This window comes from Phocoena phocoena, chromosome 18 (assembly GCF_963924675.1).
Source record: "Phocoena phocoena chromosome 18, mPhoPho1.1, whole genome shotgun sequence".
NCBI classification, from domain to species: Eukaryota; Metazoa; Chordata; class Mammalia; order Artiodactyla; family Phocoenidae; genus Phocoena; species Phocoena phocoena.
Genome location: NC_089236.1, coordinates 7,413,179 through 7,428,671, shown reverse-complemented (window position 1 = coordinate 7,428,671; position 15,493 = coordinate 7,413,179). Strand labels below are relative to the sequence as shown.

The 15,493-nt window shown below is 37.4% G+C and overlaps 1 protein-coding gene across 1 annotated transcript in view; it reads right to left on the bottom strand.

Moving 5' to 3' along the window:
* Nucleotides 1-453: 453 nt before the first annotated feature.
* The window catches only part of USPL1 (ubiquitin specific peptidase like 1), a 28,842-nt gene continuing 13,802 nt past the window's right edge, over nt 454-15,493 (bottom strand). Inside the window, exons 5-8 of the mRNA XM_065896329.1 lie at nt 13,094-13,223; nt 9,772-9,897; nt 4,281-4,438; nt 454-2,354 (exon numbers count right to left, since the gene is read on the bottom strand). Coding sequence (XP_065752401.1) covers nt 454-2,354; nt 4,281-4,438; nt 9,772-9,897; nt 13,094-13,223 — 2,315 coding nt within the window. The remainder of the gene's footprint in view (nt 2,355-4,280; nt 4,439-9,771; nt 9,898-13,093; nt 13,224-15,493) is intronic.

Below are 15,493 nucleotides of genomic sequence, written 5' to 3'. Positions count from 1 at the left end.
TACACCACTCTACTGGTAGAAGAGACAGGCTGAGGCTCTTATGTAAGACCACAGAACCACTAGCAAAACAGTCATGTGTTCATGTACCACATACAATGACTGAAGTTTGTATCAACTGGTGTTTTGCCTGAACCAACATAACTAAAATTTAAAATGTAGAAATTTAATGTACCCAACTGTACAGACTGCCAGAAACTACAAACTACTTTTCATTTTTAACATTGAAATCCTCATTCTCCTACAAACACAAAATGAAGCCAACAAGGAGAACAAATTCTTCATCATTTAAACTTGTGAAACAGATCGTATGCTTTGTGGGCATAACCAAAGGTAAAACCTTCAGTAGCTTACATTTTGTTCATGACAAGGCCAGTGTGTAAACACTATCAAAAAACACAGTAAATTTTTCCAAGAGTAATAATAAATATTAAACTAAAAACAGTTACCAAGCATTCAACAATTCTCAAACAGATAGTCATCAAAATGAGGGAAGTCTAACGTGTCGCTTGCTAAAGAATTTAACGCTGAAGTAGAAAAAAACTCATCAAAAATATCAGTCTTCATGGAATTTTCCGAGTTCAATGTTGTAACATAGGCATTATTTGTGAGTGAGTCTGGCTGAACTTTGCATTGATTTTTCTTAGTGGGGCTGCAGTAATTATGGTCCTGTCTTAGATGAGTGTTTTGGGGAATACTGTTTAATTCATTAGGTACTGGCGCTGGGATATGATTATCTCCCATTTCTAAGTACCTAAAGTCAGCCTCCTCGTTTTCTGAGAGCTCTGTTGAAACGACCGTTGTAGGGGACAGTAATTCTGCTAAAATTTCTTCATGAGTTTGACTACTGTATGAGGAAACACTAGGAACTGTGGGGCATCCAGATTTACTATCGGCAATATCAATTTGATGCTGTAGCTCTTTTAACAAGTCTTCTATTGATTCACAATCATTTGGAGATCCACAATGGGACATATGTTCTAAATTTTCACTTGGAAGTGTTCCATTTTGGGGGGAAGACATAAGAGCAGCTAATTTCTTCTTTTTTGCCTTAAGTTTTTTAAGAAGTTTTAGACGAAGTTTATGAATCTGACCCTCAACTGAGTCTCCACGGTTTGCTGAAGAAACACCATTTTCATTTCCATGAGAATTGTGGTTGAGGTGAGCTCCATATGAGGCGTTTCCACATTTCTTCAAAACTTCCAAATCACCATTACCATCAGCAGGGAGAGCAGAAGCTGTGCTAACTGGTGATGGATGGCTTGGTGCAGGGTTACTAACTGGAGGAGGCTTACTTGCACAGCTATGAGCTTCCCTGGATGCCCAGTTACCCTTTTGTTTGGTACCTTTAGTTTTAAAGCCACCAAAATTACTTGCCCCCTTAACTGGAGGCTGCAAATCAGTCACAGTGTTTCTACTATGAGCTGAAACATAAAACGGCATAAAAGAAACACCCTTGCTTAATAAGCCTTTAACCCAACTTCCCACAAATGGTTTTTTCGGATTTTCTTTCAGAAATGGATTCTGTGACAGCTTAGCTGTTACGGTTTGAGAAGACGCTGCAGTTTCTTTTTCCTTCAAATCAGACACCTGAGATGTAACATGTTGTTCTGGTTTTAATTTCTCAGTTTTTGGTAAAAGAGATTGTTTCGATGGAGCATCCTTCTCTAGGGCAACTGTACCCTCAGTTTCTACGGAGTTTACTCTCTGTGTAAGGTCAGTAGCACGAATATCATTCACAGGCTGAGTAACTACAGTATCTTCTGTATTCAGCTGTACTGATGGCACATTTGTATTTACAAGTTGAGATGAAAAGCTTAAATCCACAAACTGGTCTTGGGTAAGCTTGTCCTTGCATGGAGCCGATACTAAAGAAGCCATTAGTGACTCTTGCGATTGCAAGGTATGTGTTTCGACAACCCCTGCGTTCTCTGCCACAGGTTTATTTTCTAATAAAAAACCTTCCGAGTTAACCTGTATTTCTTCAAATGTCAAAGGTGAAATATTCTTGTCGACCAAACCTTTCAGACCTGAAAATAAATGATGTTCAAAAGTTACGGCTTCATCCTGCGAAAGAGTATTAGGAGCAACTGACACTTTTGTGGGGTGAGTTCCTGAGGACAGTTCAGCGGAGGCAGCATCACCTACAGAACACAGTGCTGGTGATACCTGATTCTCATCTCCGAGAGCGTGCTGATCGTAAGTCTTTTTAAGTGGGCAGCAGGCAGGTGCTTTATCTGTCATTTGGGATGTTTTTCTTTCCCAGATAACAATATGTACCTCTGAAGCGGGAACTTGAAATTTCTCATGCCTTTCAGAACATGGGCCTTTTAAGTCATCACATTCCAGCCAACTTCCTGGGGGATGGGGAAGGAAAGTGAAAGATGTTAGACATTCAAAAAAACCACCATCCTGGGTTAACTTTCTTCTGGCCTTTTTAACCGCTGTATCGCTGGATATCCACCGAAGGAGAATGCTTGAAAACACGGCCTTATCCTTATGTCACCATTTTTCTCTGCCAAATGTTAAAAGTCCTTATTTGGATAACAAAAGTTATACACTAACATCCAGAAATGTGAAAAACTGAGGTAGTGTTTACTCTTTTCTAAAATGCCCACAAAAATCAAGACAGAAGTATCTTTAACTTCTGGAACTTAGAATACAGTACAGTATCACCTAATATAATATAACAATATTAGAAAATAGATTAAGTTTTTCATAATATAATGAATTTTCAAGATAAATGAAGCTTGTTAACTCAAATGCCAACACTTAATTCAATTCTTATTTCATTTCTTTTTGGGGTTAGAAAAAGAAGCTTAGGTCTTTAGGTGTCTGCTCTTATTTTATTTCTGAGCTCCTGTTTTCTCATTTGTCAAGTAGGAATGAGATGATGGTGAAGGGAAAGAGGTTAATGTCCCTCTACACACCAAAAAACCCCAAACAAAGCCATCTGTTAAGTTTATGTGGATACACCCTTATAAACTATCTGAACCCACCACTTTTTATCCTATACCCATTAAAACTTTGAGAATATTTTCTTTGCCTAGGTCAGTGGTTCTCCACTACATATACACATTAGAATCATCTGATTAATATTTGGGCTGAATTCTCAGAGACTGATTCACTGGTCTAGGAGAGAGCCAGGTTGTTTTTTATAAGCTAACCATACAATTTTTGTACGCTGTCAAAGTTGGAAACCATCTAACCTCTTCTACCTGAAGCAGACTTTTCATTCTCTAGAATGCAATAAAAAAGTAAAATAAATTTTTTCTAAGTTTTTTTATGTTATTGAGAACCACTTCCCCCGCCCCAAATTCTGAAGAAGGGTAAAACTTTAAGGTAATAACTATATTTATAACGAGTTTCAATTTGCAAAGTGCTTTTATAAACACGTTATTGGTTAGTGTCATCTAAACAAATCATCCCCAGGAAGAAAATATCAAATATGAAAAATTTCTTAATTGTAAATGGAAAAATAGAACAAAATCAAAGTGACCCCTTATCAATGGACTGATATAACACTTTAAGGAGACTGAGTTATCTTGTCTAAGACAAAGTGAACATCGTGAGGGGAAACAAACTCAATGATAAACCACATTAAATATACAGAAGGGAAAAAGCAAAATTCATGAGCTGTACTAGTTAACCTTGTATTGAAAAGTTTAATTATTTAAATAAAGGCTTTACCTTGACTGTAGCTGTTAGCAAACTACAGATTTCAGATATTCTATTTCACAGTGAGAGAAGGTTATATAGTCTGCAATGTCTAATAGTCTTAGAAATAGATGTTTACTTTTATTTATATTACTAACAACTGCAAACTCAGCAAAACTTATTTTATTTTTGTTCTCAAATAAAAAACCTCCAGAACAATGCACTTTCTTTTTAAAAGAAATACAAGGTTATAGATCTAAAAACTCAAAATTGGACCATTTTTTATACTGAACACATATTCCTCATATAATAAAAAAATGAAAGCAAAGGCATTAAGTGAAAAATAGCAAGCTGTAAACCAACAGTAGTATATCACCTCAATCTCTGTCTAAAAAAGAAATATGCATATGCATGTGTATACCCATAAATATGCTAATATAAACAAGCAAAGTTAAAAGTTAGGAGTGATTCTAAAGCAGTGACAGAATAGAGGAGAGGGGCAGAATAGTAACAGGCAAGGACAGGAGGAGAGAAAAAAGAACCAAGGCAAAGTCTGTCTTAAAAGAACAAACTACAGTTTAGTGTCCATGCCTATTATCATAAAAGAAAAATGTTTAAACACTTACCATCAGCATCTAAAATCCATGTTATAAAATGATTATTTGCTTGGTACTGAATTACAGAAGTTATTTGATAAAGACAGCCTTCAGAATGGAATGAATAGTACTGCAAGTCATTATGTGGTAAGCCTTCCACAAAGTGCAACATGAATATGAGAGATACTCTGCGGGAGAGAAAGGTAAGAGAAGTCAAACAAATGTAATACCATGTGTCTGGTTATACAGAAAATGGTCTAAAGCGAGTAAGTCACACATAACATTTTCAAGGCCAACTGCACTGATTTTTCTTGAGAACCTCCAGATGTGTGCCTTAATTAGAAATGGAGAACTCACTCTAAGAAGAATGTAACAGTAAACCCTTCTCCGAATGCTATCACTGACAGTTGGAAGCCATCATGCAATAAGGCTCTAACACAGACCATTAAACAAAAATTGCTCTGTGAGCCGTGATGCTGCTTTGGCTTAAAGAAGAGCTCTCGGAAACTACTTCACAGAATCAAAAGAAAAAAATCCAGACCTTTGAGAATTCTCTTTGGCATCAAGTGCCCAAATTAATTGCCTTTGTTAGATGGGACAGGTGATATGTGAAACAAAATAACAAACGTAAGATATTCAAACAAACATTTTAAAAACCACAACATGCTAATACTTTGGCCTATTCCTCTCAGTTTTCTCAGGAAGTAGAGAGACCCATCAAACTAAAATTTCTACTTACAAAAAGTTTATTTGTGAGGAAGTAGAGAAGAAAATACAACATGATGGTTGATTTACTATAAACTTTAAGACATCCATAATTTCAAAGATACATTTTATTATTACAGTAACATAACAAACCAGAAAATAGAACCCAAAATAGGCCTCAAATAATTAAATTTAACAAAGCTCTCAGGATTTACAAAAATGTTGAATACGTCTTCCCAATATTTAAACAGCTGTTAAAACTTACTTAGCTTACCAAAATTTATTCAGCTGAAATAAACTTGAATCAATGTCCAAAATGCAGATTATTCAAACTGATGAGAGATAATTTGTAAATCATCCCTTGTCAATCTTTCTGTTAGAGAATAATCAAGTCTTTAAAACTTAAGTACTGATAAAATTAAAAGTCCTGCAAAACCGTCCATAACACTAAACTCTCATTGTTTTTTGCCACACATTGATCTGAGATGCCACTGATTATATAAAATGTACCATTATGAAAGAAGACTGCCAAATAAACTATACCATGCCATCGATTTTTAGATGTATTCCCATTTCAAACATGCTAAGAGGTGAAACTGTGTCTGTGAATCAGTGATCCACAGTAAAACCAGAGGTTTACTCTCACAGCTGGATAGACAGGCTTTAGGCCTCTTCAAGTACTAATATTTAGTTCTTTTGGCCTCAAATGTTACCTTTTCAATATATTTGCTGAGGCTAGTTACTAAAACATTCTCTTGTTGATCCGTAGACTACACAATCTTACTAGTTTCTATGTGAGTTTACACGTGGAAAATGTTAAATAAGCAGCATTTATTTTTTAATGGCATAATTTTAAAACAGTACAACTTAGAAACGTTGGCTTCTTGGAGTCAACAAAATAAAGCAGATGCCTCCTCCCTTTCTAGTTTATTTTCCTTTCTACATCTCCTAAACCCTAAAAGTCACGGTATTTTCCTACCCATAATTCCAGCTTGTCTCATTTCCAGCCTCTCAGGTGAGGGTTGAAGTTTACCTCTAGCTTGGCAATAACAGATTTTGTTCTCACACTTCTTCCTACCCACAGTACCCTTGAGTGTCAAAGACAGTGCTCAGAGCTGAAGAGAGCAAGTCAGGTTCTGACTCAACCATAAAAAACTGGATGGGACAGGTTAACAGAACTGGAACCAAGAGTCACAAGAGATTTCAAGCTATGATCCATTTGTACTCACCTCCCTAACATGAGATTCAACTCCTCCTGTTATAAGGATCTACCCTCAGGAAGAGAAGAGAAAATAGGAAAGAGAGAAAGCAAGCACAAGAGAACTGTGCTAACTGCCCTGCTATGCAAGTCAGCAGGGCACACTGAGTCAGCTCCACAAAAAGTAGCCAGTCTTGTGCTAATGGCCTGGAGTACAAGTCTTTGATTTTCAGCCCAACTAATGTAATATAATCATTCATATTTTAGAAAAAGCATATTTAACAATGTGTACATACGTACTTCTGAACTGTAATAATGTAGGCTTTAGGCAGAAAAAAATCTGCAAATGTAATTTTTAAACCTCATTACATTTTAGCTCTATTATACCATTGTTTCAATTTGCAATATGACAAAAAATGAAAAATATGAGTAAAATTAGGTGTAATTCAAAGAATTAGAATTCGTTCATGTTAATTGTAAAAAAGAAAATACATCTTTAGAAAAAATTCAACTGTTCGAGAATTCCCTGGCTGTCCACTGGTTAAGACTCCATACTTCCACTGCAGGGGGTGTGGGTTCAATCCCTAGTTGGGGAACAAGGATCTCACATGCTGCGTGGCCAAAAAAAAAAAACTCAACTGTTCAACAAAGGTTTACAAACTGTGTTTTCTGAAGGTGGTTCAAGGATCTCACAAATAATGAAACATTTCCTGCCAAACAATGAAGACTTAAATTAAGAAACATAATTTTAACTATTTTTTATATCAGTATTCCATCCAAAATTTGTAGGGGAGAGTGTACTTTATCTGTTTTAAAAGTCTGAAAATCATTGTATTAGACAGTTTAACAAAGCTCTCTCTATAAGCACAGAGCAGAAATGTCTTATTTCAATTCTCCCTACTCCCCTATCCTTTAGAAATAGTTGTTTAAAAAACAGATCATTGTTAAAACTTTAAGTAAGCTTTTCAAATGACAATCCAGGATAGTGTATGCCCAGATTCCTAAAGGAGATCGTGGCAGTAATGAGAGGTTCATTTCAAGAGTCTGTGAAGTAAAATTAAATCACATTCTAAGTCTATGTCACCATGCTCTGGATATAATTCCTAAATAATTTACTCAAATTTACTTAAAGAAAAGTAGCAGATTTGGACCCACCAGATTTATCAATGGACTCTTTTTCCAATGGGAACATATAGAGATGGAGATTACCTGAGACAAGGTGCTCAGGGAACACTATTAATTTTTAGAATGCTATAAGATTGAGTTATGCACGATATCATGATGGACCTAATTACTTTTAAGTTATCCCTAAAAGCTACATTAAATTTGCTTCTAAATTCCATTAGATACCAACAATCAAGTTACACAAATTTCAAAGTAAAAAAATTACCAGGGACTTTATAAAGACCTTGTCATTTAAAATTTAAGTGAAATTTTACATACTAGTTCAATTTACTTTTGAATACAGTAAATGTCCAAATTATAAATTCTGCTTACAAATTGGCCCATTCACTAGAACTCTAAACACATTTCCCATTGAAACACGGGCTGGATACATTTCCAGATCAGAGTATGAATCTTTAATGTAAGTAAAGCAACATATTTGTATAATTAAAAATTATATGTTGCAATACAACAAATTAATAGATCAAACAAAATAGTAGTGAGTTTATCTTCAATGTTAGGGCTTGAGAAAAAGCACTATAAACTGTTATAAATTATATATACCAAGAAGCCTCAAGTGATCCAATGATCCAGGGCAGGATGACAGACTTGCAATCCGGCTGCCCTTCTACCTCATCACTAAGGAAAGCACTTCAAAAAAAAAGGATTTCCTGGCGGTCCAGTGGTTAGGACTCTGTGCTTTCACTGCCAAGAGTGCAGATTCAATCCCTGGCTGGGGAACTAAGATCTCACAAGCCATGCAGCACAGTCAGAAAAATAAAAGGGTTGGGGGGGATTCCCTCAAGACTTAAATCTCAAAGCTTGGACCCCAGACAGCCTATGGACTTTTAGTTAAAGATATCTCCACTGTCTCCCCAATCAAATGCTATCCAATGATAGTAAAGGACAAAAAAAGGTAAAAAACCAAAAGGACAAAAAAAGGGAAAGGAGACACGAGCAAACAAGAAGACGATAAATACTTAGAAGACAAAAAGCAAACAGAAAAATGGTAACTTAGCAGAATGAATGAAGTGATGAATGCAGTGACTGCTACAGAGTGGGGATACTGATGAGAAGAGCTTACATGCCCCCAAAGAACCCCTGAAGACTGAATACTGATAGGCAACAGATGTTGAAGAAGGTAGGGGTAAGGCCCTGGGCTGAATACTGAGACAGTGACCACAAGTGTGTATAAAGAAGACTCCCGGGACTTCCCTGGTGGCATAGCGGTTAAGAATCCGCCTGCCAATGCAGGGGAACCGGGTTCGAGCCCTCGTCCGGGAAGATCCCACATGCCGCGGAGCAACTAAGCCTGTGTGCCACAACTACTGAGCCTGCACTCTAGAGCCCACGAGCCACAACTACTGAAGCCCAGGTGCCTAGAGCCCGTGCTCCGCAACAAGAGAAGCCAACGCAATGAGGAGCCCACGCGCCGCCACAAAGAGTAGCCCCCGGTCGCCACGACTAGAGAAAACCCGCGTGCAGCAGCAAAGACCCAATGCAGCTAAAAAATTAAACAAATGAATAAATAAAATTTAAAAAAAAAAAGCAGATGCCTGGAGATGCGGTAGGAGTGGCACTGCTGTCTTTTCCTTTTAAGTCTTGGCACTATTAGATTAACTGAGAATTTATTACTTGGATGATAATAAACCTTTAGGAAAGATTCTGAGAGGTTTCTTGGCACATCCAAGGGCATCAGAAAAAGGTTAAGAAAAGGTTAACGTCACTGGTTCTTTATTACATCAAATTAAACCTCAAAACATTTCCTTTATGTAGAGATAAGGGCAACTGAAAGCAAAGGTTCAAGAGGAGGTATGTGTGTGAGTGTATTAACAAAAGAGAGACAAACTGCCTAAAATGGAATTTACCTGTGAGTTTTTAAAGATATGGGGCTTCTGATAACACTGGAAAAGATAATTCTGAGCAGTCCTCCCACTGAGGAAAAAATAGAAGAGCTGGCAAAATATAAAAATGATACATCTGCTCAAGGGCAGCAGAGAGCTTACAAAAGGATGAGGAATCAGGCCGAGGACTGGAAGAAGAGGGAAATTCAGACAGATGAGCCTATGGCTCATCTTTGAATCATCTCAGTTCTTGAAATTAGATTAAGGACATTCCAGAATTCTAATGACTCCAGGCACTTGGCAGAGGTGAGAAAAATGGAAGTTTAATACCCTTAAAGAGAGAAAAAAGGCAAAAGAAGGTAAGACAGTAGGACAGTGGGGTCAGACAATCACCCTAAGTCAGCTCTGCAGTGGTATGTTGCCTGAACAGCTTGCTTATTGGCCAGAGTTCCTGACATAGAGCAGCATTTTGGCAATTCACAAACATACGTTAACTCAAGCTTCTGAAAGTAGGTTGTAGTCATCACTTTCAATTCTACACATTAAAAAAAAAAAAAAAGTAAATCCACCTTCATTTTGTTCTAAAAATAGTAGTGCAATTTAAACTCACTTTTCTAATACCATTTTTCTTATCTGTGACTTATTGTTGCAATTGTTACATGGACCAAAATGGGCAGCATTAACTGGGTGCCACTCAGGGATGACGTTTGTAAAGGTGACCAGATTCTTCATACATCTGTAAAAAAAGAAGACAAAACTTTGATTAAGTTAAATTCATTTATGTTAACTCAATCAACATTTAAAATAAAAAGGTACTTTCCTTTGTTTATTCATACTTTCCTATCCCCTCAAATCAATATATCAATGTTCCTCCCGAACCCTACTCTAGTAAAAGCTCTTGTAAGGACTCTCCACATTAATTACCTATAGTTTTCCAGCTATGAGATGAAGAAAACGTTAAGGCAGAGTTTCTCAAGAGCAATACCACTGCTATTTTGCACTGGGTTATTCTTTGCTGTGGAGCACAGTACCGTGCATTGCTGGATATGTGGCCTCATCCCTGGCCTCTACCCACTAGATGCCAGTAACAGCCTCCAGCTGTAGCAACTAGTTATCTCCAGACATTGCCAAATGTCCCATGGGACAAAAATAGCCCCCCCCCCACACACACACAAAAAAATATTTGTCTCAAAAAATAGTTGAGAACCACTGTTCTAAGGCTTTCAAATTTATTAAGAGCTCATCTCTTACTCAAAAAATTCACAATCTGGCTATCCATTACTGACAAACTAAAACAAAAAGGGGCGCTTACAAATATGTACGATCAGGAATAGAGACAACTTAATTATCTTGATCCTTAAAATACAAGAATATCAGTTGCGAAAGAATACTGTTTCCACAGTTTACACAAGTTCTAAATTTGCACTTTAGCCTGAATACTTACTAGCAATAGGCCTCTAAAAAGATGATCTTTACAGATTCACACTGTACCTCAACTAGATTGGCTTTACTAATATCTTTAAAAGAGCAATAGGCCTCTAAAAAGATGATCTTTACAGATTCACACTGTACCTCAACTAGATTGGCTTTACTGCTATCTTTAAAAGAGCAATTATTTATTATCTAGGAGACACCACCTTCTTCTCTAAACAGTAACAAATACTGGTAAATCATAAGTGAGATAAGCACAGGCCGTTAAAAATAGATCAGGGAAGCTAACATTGTAAAAGCAAAGCCACAGAGAGGTATCAACAAATACACTGACTATATTTCTGCTAAATTCTTAGTTCTCAAAGATAAACGTGAAGTAAAGGCTCCTATTTTTTAGTTAATAAAAGGGAGTTTGTCTCAGCAAATAAGTGTTAATGCTCCACAGGACATCTAACATTTCTGAGCACTTACTACGTACAAGTCACTGTGCTAACTAAGCACTCACGTACCAAACAAATCGAAGTGGCAGGTACTATTCTTATCCCCATTTTACAGATGAGGAAAGTGAAATACATCAGATGATAAATGACAGACTAGAGACAGGAATTCAGGGAGTCCAACTCCAAAGACCATGTTTTTAACTGCCTCCAGAACATATCTTCTAAATTAAGTAAGAGCTGTTCAACTGGCACTAAAAGCAGCAGCACAAAAACGAATGAGTTTGCTGGGTATTCTTCCACCAGATTAAGTGAAGACAGTTTTAGTAAAATGCCACTTCATATTAGCTTTTCCTCTGTAACTCCTTTTACTTTTAGAACAAAGAACTTAAAAAAAAAAAAAAGGCAAACCCAAGTGGTTGGTGGCATCTGTGCCTTGAGCGCTCAGTGTTTTTCTATACAGCTCCAAAATGCACTTATCCACCTTGTATTCAAAGCCAACAGATCAAAATAACGACTAAGTCACCGGTCCCCTATTATGTTCATATGTTACTTCCCTAACTAACTGGTCTGAATTTGGCCAGAATTAAGATTACTTCTGTTGAGTTCCTGGCACACAGGATATGTTCAATGAAAAGCTGTCAAACAACTGAGATGGGGATTTTGGAAAAGCTCTAATGAAGCTGATTTTAATCATCAGACTTGTATATGTTATTTATATTATTTAAAATCCAGGTGGTGATTAGGCAGTATACGACAGTGAGCAGGAAAGTCTTAGAGAACAGAAAACCTAAGCCTGAATTTTGCCACTTACTATCGTGTCACCTTGGGCATCAATTTAACCCCTTTAAAGCTTCAGTTTTCACACTGTCAAATGAGGAGAAAGTCAGGTAATTTATAGAAATTAATGACAGAAGACCTAGAAGCAGGTATTTGTTCTCATACTCACTTACACAAAATTATTTATGTCTTAGGTATGAGTGAAATGCTAACTCTTACTCTGTTCTAGTACTTTCAAGCTAAGTGGTGAAAATACAAATGTTTCCTGGTTCTGTAGCTTGGATTCCCTAGAGTGTTCTCTCAGTCCCAACTCTCCTCAACTGATCCCTAAATACCTAAAAATAATCTTGATTAAGATAATGGGTATCTAAAGCAATACTTCTCTCTTATAGTTTTATTGAATAACTTTGAGAGACTCCAAATTTTCTAGTTTACTAATAGTTGACTTTCAGAAAAGAGGAAAGGCCAGCCAGCCAGAGATTTTCTCATATATGGACAAAGTTAGGGTATCATGCCTGATGAACTTTCTCTCCCTGACTCCTCTTCTAAAACCTAACTTCTCTCCTTATTTATGTGGCAGGTGTATGGAGGCAAAATAAATTTGCAGCTTCTTTCTTTTCCATGCTTCCTCCCAAGTACCAATCTCAGGGTCATGTACAACAATCATGACCCCTCTAGTCCTCACCTAGAGGCATCAGGGAAGTAGAAAGTACGGCTGAGACAGCTCACGTGTGGAAGGATTCTGGTGATGGCTGGTCTTTCATGGGACTAAGGAAAGGAATGGGAAAGCATAAGTTACCTCTGAGGACTGCTATCAGACTCTGGGAGCCTAAAATCAAGTTGCCATGATGTTAAAAACAAGCAAACAAAAGCCCTAGTCCCTAATATTGGAGTAAACAAAACACACATAGTTTTTCAAAGAATTCTAAGAGGTATTCTTACTCAGCGGGGAATCCAGAGGGGAGGGGAGTACAGGGGAACGCGCTACGTTCCCATTTGTCCCCACTTCCCACTAAAGAACTTCTTAAGAAAATGCCTTCTAGTAATCTATCAAACCATTTTTTTTTTGTACTCTTCTAGTATGAAGAAGCAAGCAAACTGCAATTTCTGAGGCTCAAAATTTTCCTTTAAACCTTAATGGTGGAGAAACTTCAATATATGGTGGGAAATTTTATCAAGGGTGGAGAGAGCAGTGCTACAAGTGGAAGCAAGTTTTCTTCCAATTTTATTACTTGGAGCCATTTTCAATAGAATGAATCCATTTTAAAAAATAGAAAAACTAACCTGTTTTGATATTTGTGTCCGCAGTGTGAACATTCAAAATTCCAAGAAAAAGAATATGTGAAGAGCTTCTCAACGTGGGGCTCTGTTTTTAAGAGCAGGGGAAATGCAAACACAGGGCTTTCCATATCACCTTGAAGAAGAAAAAAAAATTATTGCTCATAATTAACTGAAAAAAGATAAACCAAAATTACAAATTGTTGCCTTTTCTCACTACATTCACAGTGTGAATATATGTGAATACGTATGTATGACAGAGTAAGCTATTCACGGTTGGGCAAGGGAAGTTTTCAAAGCGTTTTCTAAAAATGTCCATCATAAAGATTTAATTAACACTCAGTATCTTTCATTTGTCTTGGTGGACACTTATGAAAACTTCTTAAGACAAAAGATAGAAAAGGCTCATACTGTCTCCTCAGATCTTTTTAGGTTTTCTCAGGGAAAACATATCCTCAGAACTATAACAGCCCTAGAGTATTATAAAAACAAAGCAAAGATATGTACAGGTTTGTCTGGTACAGATACTAAAAGTAAGATGACTGGTGAAACACTGTACAATAGTAATTTCAGAGCTGGACAAAACCATTAAAAAGCCATCTCTATTCTGACTCTCTTGTTCTACATGTGGTGAGGGCAGGACAAACCAGGCTTAGAGGACCAGATTCAAATCTCCAGACAGCTTACCTACTACTCTTCTTAATCTTTTAACAATTAAAATTAAACTTCAACAACTTTAAGGCTAAAGAAGATCTGAATTTTGTTGTCATTAAAACAAAAACCCAACTGTAGATTCTGTTTTCCAATTTAGAGACCAGCAAGCAAGTTAGTAGGAGGATTTATATTCTCCTCTTACATCCATCCTCCAATTGGTTTCTCTCCTTCCTACCCTCCGGGGAGCTTAGATGCTGCCTTACTGATTTGGCCTGAGAAAGAACCTGAGTTCTTCTATCCTCTCCCTCCCCTGGGACAGTCTCACTTCCGTGGTTCAGTTCTCCCCCTGGGCTGGAACTACAGTTGCCTGGAACACAGCCAGGAGGAGTCACCTTGGCATGACCAAAAGGCAGAACAGTGGGTTTTATTGCCTAAGCACACTCTATAAATATCGGTGGTCACAAAGGCTATTTTAATAGTCACCTTTGTGGTGCAGTCCCACAGCTATTTTTGTACAAAAAACATAAAATATTTTTTCTAAACAGAAATAAATACAAATCAATCTCCTAAGAATGAACAGATGCAACATCGTATGCATAAACAGTGCATAGTATAGCATGAGTTTGCAATTAGTTATCAGCCTTTAAATGCTTACTCTATTGTAACTAAATATTAAGTGGAAAAGTAAGTAATTTGTATTTCATGAGGACATAGAATCTTTAGGTCTAAAAATACATGAAGTTTTCAATGAATCAAAGTATCATGAAAGAGCTCAAAACACAGTTAAATAAGTTACATGATTACAGATCATTTTAGATAATTTACATAGCTCCTAAATTGATCTTAATTATTTTTCCTTTGATTATAAGTTTTATGGGTATAAAGCATCCTATTAGAGAACATATAATGCCAATACCTAATTCTAATTTTTAGAACCTCCAGCCTAAATTAGTTAAGTGGTTTATTGATTGATTGATTGATGGCTGCGTTGGATCTTCGTTGCTGCACTTGGGCTTTCTCTAGTTGCGGTGAGCGGGGGCTACTCATCATTGTGGTGCGTGGGCCTCTCATTGTGGTGGCTTCTCTCGTTGCGAAGCACAGGCTCTAGGCTTGCGGGCTTCAGTAGTTGTTGCATGCGGGCTCAGTAGTTGTGGCTTGCGGGCTCTAGAGCACAGGCTCAGCAGTTGTGGCGCATGGCCTTAGTTGCTCTGTGACATGTGGGATCTTCCCGGACCAGGGCTCGAACCCATGTTCCCTGCATCGGCAGGCGGCTTCTTAACCACTGCGCCACCAGGGAAGCCCTGGTTAAGTGGTTTCTTTGCCTCTAGTACCTTATCCCCAACTCCTACCCAACTACAGATCTTCCTCATCTTATGATAGGGTTAGGTCCCAATAAACCTTTATACTGTAAGCTGAAAATATCATTAAGTCGAAAATGCATTTAATACACCTAACCTACTGAATATCACAGCTTAACCCAGCCGAACTTCAACGTGCTCAGAAAACGTAACATCAGAATACAGTTGGGCAAAATCATTGAATACAAAGCCTATTTTAAAATAAAGTATTGAGTATCTCATATAATTTATTGAATACTATAATGAAAGTAAAAAACAGAACGGTGGTCTGGGTCCAGCATGGTTGTAAGTGTATCAGTTGTTTACCCCATGATTGCATGGCTGGCTGGGAGCTGCAGCCACTGCCCAGCATCACAAGTGAGTATCACACCACTTACCACTAGCCCAGGAAAAG